The sequence below is a fragment of the Mya arenaria genome, chromosome 6 (assembly GCF_026914265.1).
Source record: "Mya arenaria isolate MELC-2E11 chromosome 6, ASM2691426v1".
Classification (NCBI taxonomy): domain Eukaryota; kingdom Metazoa; phylum Mollusca; class Bivalvia; order Myida; family Myidae; genus Mya; species Mya arenaria.
The window spans coordinates 47,721,804-47,734,078 of record NC_069127.1 but is presented as its reverse complement, the minus strand read 5'-3'; the positions used below and the strand labels follow the sequence as shown (position 1 = coordinate 47,734,078).

Genomic DNA, 12,275 nt, shown 5'->3' with positions numbered 1-12,275 from the left:
TGAACATGTTACAGTCTTCAGTTTTGATTGTATCTCGATGAAACTTGTACAGTATTTAGAGTATTTAGATATCCATTAGAACTACGTTCCTTTTGAAAACCAGCCAGATCTGCCCATGCATGTGGAGCATCATATAATGCAATTGAAAACATTTGAAATAATGCCCCTTGGGCAAAAGCTGGCCCCACCCCTTTTGACTTACTTATTGATTTTTAAAGCTACAGTAGTGAAATTTTGACCATGTGAACAGTTTTGCAAACAAGTATTAATGTTGTCCTCGGATGTCCTTGACTTTGACCTTTGACCGACTTTTTATTTTTAAAGCTACAGAAATGAAATTTTGACAATGAGTACAGTTTTGAAAGCAAATATTTTTTACCGTCAGATTACCTTTACTTGGCACATATTAAAATAGATCATGCAACTAATCTGCTTACAACACTTCCTGTCCTTGGATGTTGAACATGCAGCATTTTCAGCTAACCCAAACACTAAAAGTGAACTATATATTTGTTGCCTATTACTCAAACATACATGCTCTGGATTGAAAATGACCACAAGAGCCATGCCAGTAGAGCATAGGCCTTTTTGGGCCTCTTGTTTTAGAGAAGAAATAACAATTTGAAATGTGGCGGAGCAGATAATTGTTTAGTCATGGGTTGATACAAGTATATAAAAATGAATCAATTATGACCACGTTTTAAGAGAAAAAACGAAGTTTGCTTGATCTTTCAGACAGTTTCTGTCATATGTGAAATAACTTGTATTGTTACTACTTGACATACTTGTTTACAGTACAGCTGGTCTGTCAACGTCTGAACATCACTATGCCTTAAGACTCCTCATAATGGGTTTTGGAGTAAGCAGACTGGCACACTTCTAAATCAGTGTGGTTTCCAAATATGTTCTCAGTATCAGCATGATGGTGATTAGAAGAGAAAAGAAAATATTAGGCAGAAATAAACATGTAAATTAAGAACTCTGGTGTAGCATTCTCAACATGTATATGTATTTCCCCTGAAAATAAAAATGCACATTTAATTAAGAAAATGTCGGAAATGTCCCGAGGCAAACAAATGTTTAATTGGCGATGGTTTATATTTGAACATTAAATTGTGAACGTTTGTATGTTTAAAACGAGGCACACCTTACAGGCTTATGACGGGGGCCTTTTGGCTCTGTACTGGGTAGTAGTCGTCAGGGGAATGTTTATACTGCTTTCATAATAAATCTTCTAATGATCCTTGTATCAAGACAGGATAGTCAGGTGGACTAACAATAGACATAACAGTTTTAATCCTTTACATTATGAAGACAAACTTGTTTACTTCAGTCTATAAAATGACTACGGTGAACCACAAGGTACCATTGTACTGACAAGTTGTTAGCTGCTTTACATATTATTTTACCTTACCTTTTCAGGTAATATAAAAGCATACTTGATGCATACTTTAGTCCTTAGCTGGAACACAGTTAATTTTAACTTTGTGTTAACTCCAGTTTTTAATGATTAAAATTTTTCAGAAAAGTATTTGAGTTTGAACACAACTATTTATGTAAGTCTCTTAGGGAAATTTGTGTGAAATGTATGTTTAAGAAGGCTCCACAATGTAAATGTCTTAAGATACAGTGTGTGTATTCTTTCTACATAGAACAATAGATATATCGGGATACATGAAAGTGACATATTTCTCTTGTTCATTAATTTCTATGTTTAATAAAATATAAAGCCAATAGAGAATTAATGTTGAACAAAGCTGAACACTTGGAATTGATCAAGTTACTGTTATGAATTGCATTGTTATATTAAACTTGAATTCGCATATTCCCATATTTCTATTATTGCCGTATGCCATTAGTTGTACTACAGAGTACATGTAGGTGCATTAGTATCCCAATATTAACATATTATTCTTCTTTACTCATTTATGTAATTAATAGATGATGCTAAATATAAACTTTGCAAAAATGTATTGCAACATGGTATATAACTAAAAGAATAATATTCTTTGTTCATTTATGTAATGAAAACTTCAGATAATTCCAAAAATATACTTTGCAAAAAGTCTTGTGACATGGTATATAATTGAAAAAAATCACAACAAATTTGAAATGATAAATTGTAACACTGTGTCATAAATAGCTGCTTTAAGATGGTTTGACTTTCAATGGATCGTTTGAATCCTGAATATAATAATGAAGAACCAGAGCTTGTTTGATAGCGGCACTGACTAACAGAAAGTTGTCTTCTTCAAGATCTTTAATTAATGTGCACTCCGTATTTGATATGTGTGTCATATAGTTATTCTGAAGGACAGGCTTGACTCAACAAAAGGCTTATCTAACGATCCCTATACTTAAGAATATAACCTGTCAACATAACGCTGCCACTTTGGATATCAGGGTAAAGAAAAAGCATCTGCCCGTCTTCTTCTGTTTAGACTGTTGGTAACTCTTGGTAACTGATTATACAATGTATGTTTTAATCCTTTGTAATTAAAGTCTGATTTGGATTTGCTTTTATACAGTGATTTGTTATCATGTAAAAAACACAACAGTTGTTGTTGTGTTTTAAAGCTGAAATATTGAATTAACGGAGGACTTGTAACCAATAAGTAGTCATGAGATTGCTTCTATTGATAATACCTGAGTCACTCAATGTTGTTTATTGCATTGAAAACATGCTAAAGTAATGTCCGCCTGACTCAAAAATATTGTAAATGTTGATTTTAACTGACTAGAATGAATGACATTAGGTTTTGGGTTTAAGAGGGGCTGTTTTTCATGGGAGGGTAATTGTTGTATGTCATAAGCCTGTGTGCCTCCTGATTTATAACCCATGAACATTTCAGCCTTGGTGCAAGCTGTCATTTGCTCACCTTTAGTTGGTGATGATGATGATGACAATGACTGATGTCTTGGTATATCTGTTGGAATTGAATGAATGTGTAGATTTCAAAAGCAAAGCAAAACCATTAAATCTTTGAATCTCATTTCCTGATGCAGCAGAGACCAGGACCAGGCGGTCCTCCAGGAAGGTTTCCTGGGCCACAGGGCCCTGGGGGTCCGGGAAACTTTCCTCCTGGCCCGGGAGGAATGCCCAACAGGTTCCCAAACATGCCCCCAGGAGGTCCAATGGGCCCAAATAACCCCAACATGCGTGGAGACAGAAGAGAGCCACCACGAAGGGATGACTTTGATCCTAAGAGAATGAGGAGGTTTTAAGAAGCCATACAGACGAAGATCATGTACATAGAAATTAGAATTGACTTAGTCTGATAGGAGACCCAAAATGTTTTATTTTTGATGGAGTTTATGAACATAGGAAGTTTTTTGGTTTGGTCAAGTAAGATCAAGTGTATACTTCCCAGTCTTTTATGACAGAATTATGATTTGTAAGATTGTTTTAAATAATGTTCATCCAGGATATCACATGAACTGTATATATATCTTATCACAATACAAATTCATTATATCATGTGCTGTCTCGTAATTGTTTCATATTGATGTTTTACATGTTGTAATATTAGGAAGTCCAGACAGTTGTACGCATGGTGCATAATGTTTATTTCTGTAACACCTTAAATGTAAACAATCATAATCAAATGTTCTCAATGTGATTTAGCATTTGTTGATATTGAAAAAAAAACAACATCATTGATCTTTTAATAATATGTAGTGGTATTAAAGATATAGATATAGACATAAAATATAAAATATATACAAATAGCTTATTTTGATTAGAAATCTTCTTTGATATTTAGATGACTGGTTTCAATATGAACCTTAACTTCGGATTGGACTCATAGTTTCAGTTTTATCACCTTTAGATAACGCATGCTTTTAAGTGTATGTATGTAGTGATGGTTTCATTATGCGTGTTTTCTGTGTTTTCGACATTTTAAAGTCAAGTGACAACATAACTATCCTGATTCAGTAAAATACATTTATCATTGTAATTTGCCTTTTTTGTACATATTACAAGTTATCGTTTAGTTTCATGTAAGATCTGCCCCAGTTTCTGTTTACCTCTTTGCTTGTATCATACACAATCAGCAATGGTGAAGTCATTATTGGATTTTGGTTCAATTACAATTTGTTTAACCTCTTTATTGTGGAAATAAATGATAATTAATATCTTTGCATTGTTGCAATTTATGAAGTACCGAGACGCAAATAGCCTTGGTACAAGGAGTGCTGATCAGTTGCTGTAAAAAAAACTTGTAATCGATGCACTGAATGATGTCAGTTAACTTTTGTAAAGTATGACTTAAGAGAAAAGATGTCCAGGAAGCGTACCTAATAATGCTACTTGCTTAAATTTTATTTTTAAAACATAGTCTGTGTTGATGTATCCATCAAATGAAAGTAAATTTTCACACTTACAGACCCACTGGCTAGCAAGTTTTATATAAGATAAGCCATGTATCTAGCTGAAGATTTAGTATGAAGGTGACTGATGATGGCATTATTAATTTGCAATGTTGTTGAGACGATAATGTTCAAATTTATGTTCATTTATTCAATCATGACTGCTACCCAAAATGCAGTTTCTTGACATCAGCATCATGTGATGGGCATGTTTATATGCATATTTGCTTTTGGAAACTTCTCATTTGTATGAAATTATTTATTATTTTGGTTTCTGTGTACATGTATGTAATGAATTTCAAATATTTTTAAATGTATTTATTTCCGGTTAATTTAAAAGCAATTTAACCGGCATATTCATGTCAGACAGCATTAGCAGAGATTGATAATAATAAGTAAGTTCTTTTACTCTCTGTCACATGAAAATAATAAGTAAGTTCTTTTACTCTCTGTCACATGAAAGGTGTATTTCCCTTTTTTTAAGCTTTTATTTTTTGGCAAGGCTTTCATCTAATACAGTAACAGTGGATATTGTTGGCCAATTTAATTAGCCATGAGAAAGTGTCCCTTGTTAGGCTGAGATACACTGTACATACAACCTACATGACAAGACCACTTTGCACGACAAGACCACTTTACCCTTAACGGGACATACAACCTACACGACAAGACCACTTTACCCTTAACGGGACATACAACCTACACGACAAGACCACTTTACCCTTAACGGGACATACAACCTACAAGACAAGACCATTTTACCCTTAATGGGGACATACAACCTACAAGACATGACCACTTGACCCTTAACAGGACATACAACCTACAGGACATGACCACTTGACCCTTAACAGGACATACAACCTACAGGACAAGACCACTTTACCCTTAACAGGACATACAACCTACAGGACAAGACCACTTTACCCTTAACAGGACATACAACCTACAGGACATGACCACTTGACCCTTAACAGGACATACAACCTACAGGACATGACCACTTTACCCTTAACAGGACATACAACCTATAGGACAAGACCACTTTACCCTTAACAGGACATACAACCTACATGACAAGACCACTTAACCCTTAACAGGACATACAACCTACAGGACATGACCACTTTACCCTTAACCGGACAAACAACCTACAGGACATGACCACTTTACCCTTAACCGGACAAACAACCTATAGGACAAGACCACTTTACCCTTAACGGGACATACAACCTACACGACAAGACCACTTTACCCTCAACGGGGACATACAACCTACACGACAAGACTACTTTACCCTTAATGGGACAAACAACCTACAGGACAAGACCACTTTACCCTTAACGAGACATACAACCTACACAACAAGACCACTTTACCCTTAACATGACATACAACCTACACGACAAGACCACTTGACCCTCAACAGGGACATACAACCTACAGGACAAGACCACTTTAACCTCAACAGGGACATACAACCTACAGGACATGACCACTTTACCCTTAACGGGGACATACAACCTACACGACAAGACCACTTTACCCTTAACGGGGATATACAACCTACACGACAAGACCACTTTACCCTTAACGGGGATATACAACCTACACGACAAGACCACTTTACTTACCCACAAACTACACGACAAGACCGCTTAACCCTGTCATGATTGATTGGATCAGACATAGTAACTATTCTGACGTGCTTTTGGAAAATGATTTATTTTAGGTTCAGATTTACAATGTTCTGTTCAAATGCCAGTTGCTATTTAGTGTTAATTCATGAAAGTAAGTAAGATTACCCCACTTCAACAGACTTTTAAAATGATGCCAACATAAAATTTGTGAACAAATCCTTTTGAAGACAATTAAGAATGGAACTACATATAATAAGAAATAAGATACAATTTCAGTGTCATTGATGTTACAGAACAATTTGGGCCAGGGTGTTTAAGTACTGGAATCTATTGTGATTGAATTTTGGGATTTACCTATGAAGAATTAAAACACGGATAAACTGTACTTTCGTGTAGTTAGAGTTAAGGTCAAAATGTACTAGCTTCATGGGAGTCATTTGCGTTAACGCTAACACAAGGAACAGAAAGAGGGATTGTGTAGAATAAAACAGACATTTTATTCAGACAATGCACATATTATCATTCATACATGATTATACAAGTAAATCATTTAATGTTCTACAATAAGTCAAACATAACTATTTATATAATTAGGGAACATCAAACATAATTGAAAATGATTAGAGTTAAAACTTTTACTATCGCCTTTATCGCTATCGTCGGATTTTTTTGCATTGAACCGTGAATGCACTTGTGTTGATAGAATTTTGGATGAATCCAGGGTGATTGGTAAAGTAGTCAGTAATTATGGTTTTGAGTTGGAATCCTGCATGATATTTTTGCATTCCTTAAATAGAATAGTATCACATCATATACGATGCCAGTGATAAAAGGCAAATAACTTATACTGTAAATGATTGTGTACAAGCTGATTGTAAGAAGAATGAGCTAGTCCTGTAGCGCGCCATATGTGTCATGCACAGTAGCTTTACACACAGTTTGAATATCCCATCATTGGCAGCAATAAGCGATGGTTCGAGACAAACACATGTCTAAAGCAGGTTTGAATATGGTCTTGACTCATTTGTTGGCTGCAGGGCATGTCCCTGTGGTTTGCATTGTATTATGTGCAGTACACATTCTGTGGAATGTTTATAATAAAATAATAAATCAAATATAAAACAATTGGAGAAGGGGAATGATTTCATAATAAAACATGCTCATTTATTTGTGTCTAATAAGGTAAGTACATGTAACTCTTGAAACTTAACAATGCAAATTGACACAATATACCTAGTCAAGATTGGACTGTAAGTTGTTCACTTTTAACCACAATAACCACATATTCATTTGTAGGTTTATCCATTAATGAAAAGCATTTGTTTATTGTAGAAAAACAAAGTATATTATTTTTTAGTCTGTAGGCCGCTAGGCCTGCAGACTTTTATAACCGTATCGGAAATCGCATCGGCAAATTGACATATCATTTTTTAACTTTTGGCGAATTAATGCGCGCACGGGCGTATCAGTTAGAACTGCGTTGGTGAAGACCTAATTTACAATAACATTTACATCGAAAATACCTAGTAAGCAATCTGCTTCAATAGCTACGGACTGCGCTCTGTATATTAATTAGCTAGCTAAAAGTAGGGCTGTTGGCAGTTTTCAATCTGTTATGCGGTTAATATAGTTCGTATAAGATGCGTTTTGCGTAATATAACGCAATTAAGATTGTACAAAAAGCAATTATTTCAATATCGAGTTACAGAATGCAATACAAAAGTAGAATCCGCAAAATTAACGCGACTGAATCAAATAAATACATGTATTATATACCTGTGTTTAGATTTTGCTGAGGCTGAGAACCTTTATTATCTACATGTACATTGTAGTTAAGAATAGAGTCTGGGTCATTGCATTCGGACAGGTTTTTTCCCTGGAAATAAACTCTGAGAACTCGTTAAAACCCGGAAAAAATATGGATCATATTATAACGCAATTAATTGCTAAATAGGCGTAAGATATCAAACTATAATGTTTTAAATGTATTATAATATTTCATTTTATTCTACAATCAGTTTACTTTTCGTGATTGAAGTTCATTCATAAGAATATTTTCTATGTTTTAAATTGCTTAATTTGGCTCTTGCTTTCATTTTTATTGAGATTGTTAGTTTGTACTTGTGTTTGTGAAATGTGTATTGCATAAGACCATTCTATTGTGTAAGTACATACTAACAACCTTTAACCAGTACTAAATGCATATTATAGACTTTTACCATTCAAATCAAATCCCGTAAAACGTTGACAGGCTATCGACCTGCTAAAATTTGTGTCATAGCCATGTTATGCCGAATGAAACGGGAAGTGTGTGAATATTTCTCAGTTTTTCTCAGTAATTTCAGACCAAAGTCTTGAGCATGTAGCATAATGCATATGCATATTTAAAAACCACTGATATAAATGAGTAATCTGTTCATTTTGTGACATAGGTTGAGGGCATTATTGATATATATGTACATCAAACATACAGGGAATAAATAATATTCGGGTGATTCGATCAGGTATTTGTCGTTGTAAAAGGTAGCCTTAAACATAAACATAATTATGTCCAAAGCATTTTGTTGGGATGCATTTGGTTAAGCTGGCAAACCCTGGAAGGAGATTAAATTTGCCTAAGTCAAGTTTGAATTGTAGAGTAGATTTTACTACAAAATCCTAAACGCTTTATCCGTGGCACTGCATTGTTTCTGAAACCAAAGCTCCAGATAAGGTTTTATATGATATTGAGAATTACTCCATACCTAGTAACTATTTGGCATTTTCCACATTTCAAGTGACTCATACTACATGATCTAATTGAGAATCAACATAAAATAGGTTTTTGCGAAGGAAATTTTGAGCGAGCATATACTATCCTTTTTATGTTAATAATTATTTTTTACAATTACATAACTATACTCATTAAACGTTGCAGGCCGAAAACCATTCAACGCTTTAAGCGCTTTGATTCATTCCACCATCCATATCATTGTCCACAATCTCTACAGTAGAAAACAGTGGTATGTTGCATGGTGACATGCATCAAGTAACTGAAAAAAGATGGCGCTCTAGTACTCTATACTCTGTGCAAAATATTGTCTGAATACTTTTTCTAGTCTGTAGTGCTATGTTGATGGTAATACTATGATAATTGAAATGTTTGACAGTGTTCATTCATTTAGTACACTGTCAATACATGTCTATATAATTATGGCGTTAGTGCAAATACATGTATGTGGAATCTTTTCTTGGCTAGGAAATTGTATTGAAATTGTATTAAATTCAATACTCCTAGTAAATTAAAATATCAAATTAGTTGGTTTTGATTCAATTTACTTCAAGTTTAATTGATTAGGATAAAGACAAATTAAAAAAAACCTTTTTTACCATACAAAAGGATAACATATGATATGGATTCAGTTTGGAGAAAGACGGACATTTTCTTATCATTCTATTCTTATGATAATGTGAAGCTTCAAAAATGAAAATCTGTCCTGTGCTTAGAGACAATCTTGACTTTAGTGTGGAATACACTTTAAAACACAAAGTGTGATGGCATGAGGATTGAGCAGATGCTAATTTAATTGCTCTCTTTGTAAATATTGTAAATTTTATTATTAGGCACAACTGATATTAAACAAGAGGGCCAAGATGGCCCTATATTCACCTGAGTAAAACTTTGTGCTATAGACTTGTTGATAATTAAAGGGCAATAACAGGGATTTGGCTTCTCTAATGTATTATGCCCATTCACATTCTCACCAAATTTTGTGATGATTGGACAATACTTAAAAAGTTATTGATAGGACAAGAGCAATTTTAGGTAATTTCTATAATTAAAGCACATTATAACTCTCGGGTAACTACAGCAATTTTGCTAATTGCTAACGCCTTCGTACACATTCTGAATACTCAAATCACATTCTGAATCACATACTCAAATTTGGTCTTGATTGGACAAAGGGTTCAAAAGTAATTGAAGGGACTACATACTGGATGGCGCCTGTCTGCCCTTCCATACACCATAGGTGGAACTAGTATATGTCCAGTTTTTTAAACAGGCGTGTAAAAACATGACAAATGTACTTGTTTAAAAAGATACAAAGGGCAATAACTCTTACAATATTTAGGTTGGATTGATTTAACTCATTTACAATTTACTGTGAAGAAGTTCATAAATTTTGAAGTTGGTAACTTCAGTGATTTTAAAACAATAAAATAACAATACAAAAACTCAGATGACCCATTTTCAAACTGGATTCAAAACAATCTTTCTGACATATTTCCAGGATATTTAGGCTGAAAATGTTACCTCTAGAGTGTTAACAAGGGTTTTTATATTTGGGCTCTGCGACCTAGTTTTTGACCCCAGATGACCCATATTCAAATTGAGCTAGAAATGATCGAAACAACCTTTGACAAATTTCCAGGATATTTGGACTGAAAATGTTACCTCTAGAATGTTAACAAGGTTTTTCTATACTTGGGCTCTTTGACCTAGATTTTTCCATATTTGGACTCTGTGACCTAGTTTTTGACCCCAAATGACCCATATTCGAACTTGAGAGCTAGAAATCAACGAAACAATCTTTCTGACAAATTTCTAGGATATTTGGACTACAAAAAGTAGCATCTAGAATGTTAACAAGATTTTTCTATTTTTGGGTCATGTGACCTAGTTTTTCATCCCAGATATGGGTGACCCATATTCGAACTCGTCCAAGTGATTACTGGGACAAACGTCTTGACCAAGTTTCGTGATAATTGAGGCACAAATGTGACCACTAGAGTGTTAACAAACTAAGTGTGGACGGACGACAGACAATCATTGATCCTATTAGCTCACCCTCAGCCTACGGCTTAGGTGAGCTAAAAAGTATATATTATAGGTATGAAAAACTTTTAGAACATAGTAAACATATTAGTTGAAAATTATAATTTCCTTTGGCTGAAAATTTGTAAAAATTATAAAGCTTAAATGTTATCCAAGTTGTTCATGAAGCATCATCCGTGGTTACAGTTGCCCCGGATTTGTGATACAATTACAATTGCATGTCATCTAGAAATGGTTGATAACCAATGAGTCTTTCTACTGGGCCTTTCCCTACTTTCCAATAAACATTTATTTCTACTACCTACTTTTCTGAATTCACCTATTTTTCCCGAAACAACCATTCTTTTCATACTTGCTTTATATTTTGACAACTTAGTGCCTCAAATTCTTTAAAACTTTTTTCCCACTTATTATCTATCAAATTATAAGTTATGGAACAATTAATTCAAGGCAAGCATCTTATAATGAAATGCATGTATTAAAATGAATTAAATTGATGTGACAAAGATGTGTTAAAGACTTTGCAAGACTTTGTTCTTTTGCAGTTTCCTAAGCTTGAGCTAAAACAAACCTGCTCAGGGGAAGCTTTTTCCAATTCCTCACTGTACACCGTCCCATCAGTTGTCGGTTAACAATTGCAACATCTCCTTAGCTGTCTGGCCAATTTTGACGAAACTTCACTGGGATGTTCCTTGGATGGTGCCCTTTGCAAATTGTTCAAAGAAATTCCGTGCAAAACTCTGGTTACCATGGAGCAACAGAAACGAAAAACTTTAAAAATCTTCAAAACATTAGGCCTGGAGCTTAGATATTTTTCGTGTAACATTGTCAAGTGGTCCTCTACCAATGTGGTTCAAATTATACCCCTGGGGTCAAAACTAGCCCAGTCTTGGGGTTTACAGGTTTCCTATAGACTAATGTAGGGAAGTTATTGAAACCTGTAGACCCAGACCCTTGATACTTTGTATAATGCATCATACAGTGGTCATCAATCTTCATTAAATTTGTTAAAATCATTCACCTGGGGTGCACAAATTTCCTATAGACATGTATATTTTTCCTCTACCCAGGTAAAAAAACACCTCCCCACTCCTTTTAAGGAGGATTGACCTTTCCATGCAGCAAATGTAGCAATTTAGTGTCATTCAAGGTTTGGTAAATAAAAGGTTTGACAAGTTAAACATTATATGAATCTTGTTAGTTATTGTCCCCTTTTTGCTAAAAAGACGCTACTTTTCCCCTGTCATAGGACCCGCCCCCATTCCTTATTTTAATAGATGAAAACACTGAATATAACCTGTGACTTTTCAACATATTTTCTTATTTTGAAGCTACAGTAATAAAATGTTTACCATGTGTACAGTTTTTATAACAAATAGCAATGTTGTACTTGGACAACCTTGACTGTGACCTTTTGACATACTTTCTTATTTTTGAAGTTACAGCAA

At 34.4% G+C, this 12,275-nt stretch overlaps 1 protein-coding gene across 3 annotated transcripts in view; it reads left to right on the top strand.

Moving 5' to 3' along the window:
- The window catches only part of LOC128238566 (paraspeckle component 1-like), a 37,013-nt gene extending 25,482 nt beyond the window's left edge, over nucleotides 1–11,531 (top strand). For 2 of the 3 annotated variants that reach the window (XM_052954617.1, XM_052954616.1), the window contains exon 8: nucleotides 3,007–4,137. In XM_052954617.1, the coding sequence (XP_052810577.1) occupies nucleotides 3,007–3,225 (219 nt within the window). In that variant the 3' untranslated portion in view covers nucleotides 3,226–4,137. Of the gene's footprint in view, nucleotides 1–3,006; nucleotides 4,138–11,372 lie in introns of those variants that run through there. The other variant, XM_052954618.1, reaches the window with a different exon arrangement.
- The last annotated feature ends 744 nt before the right edge of the window (nucleotides 11,532–12,275 follow it).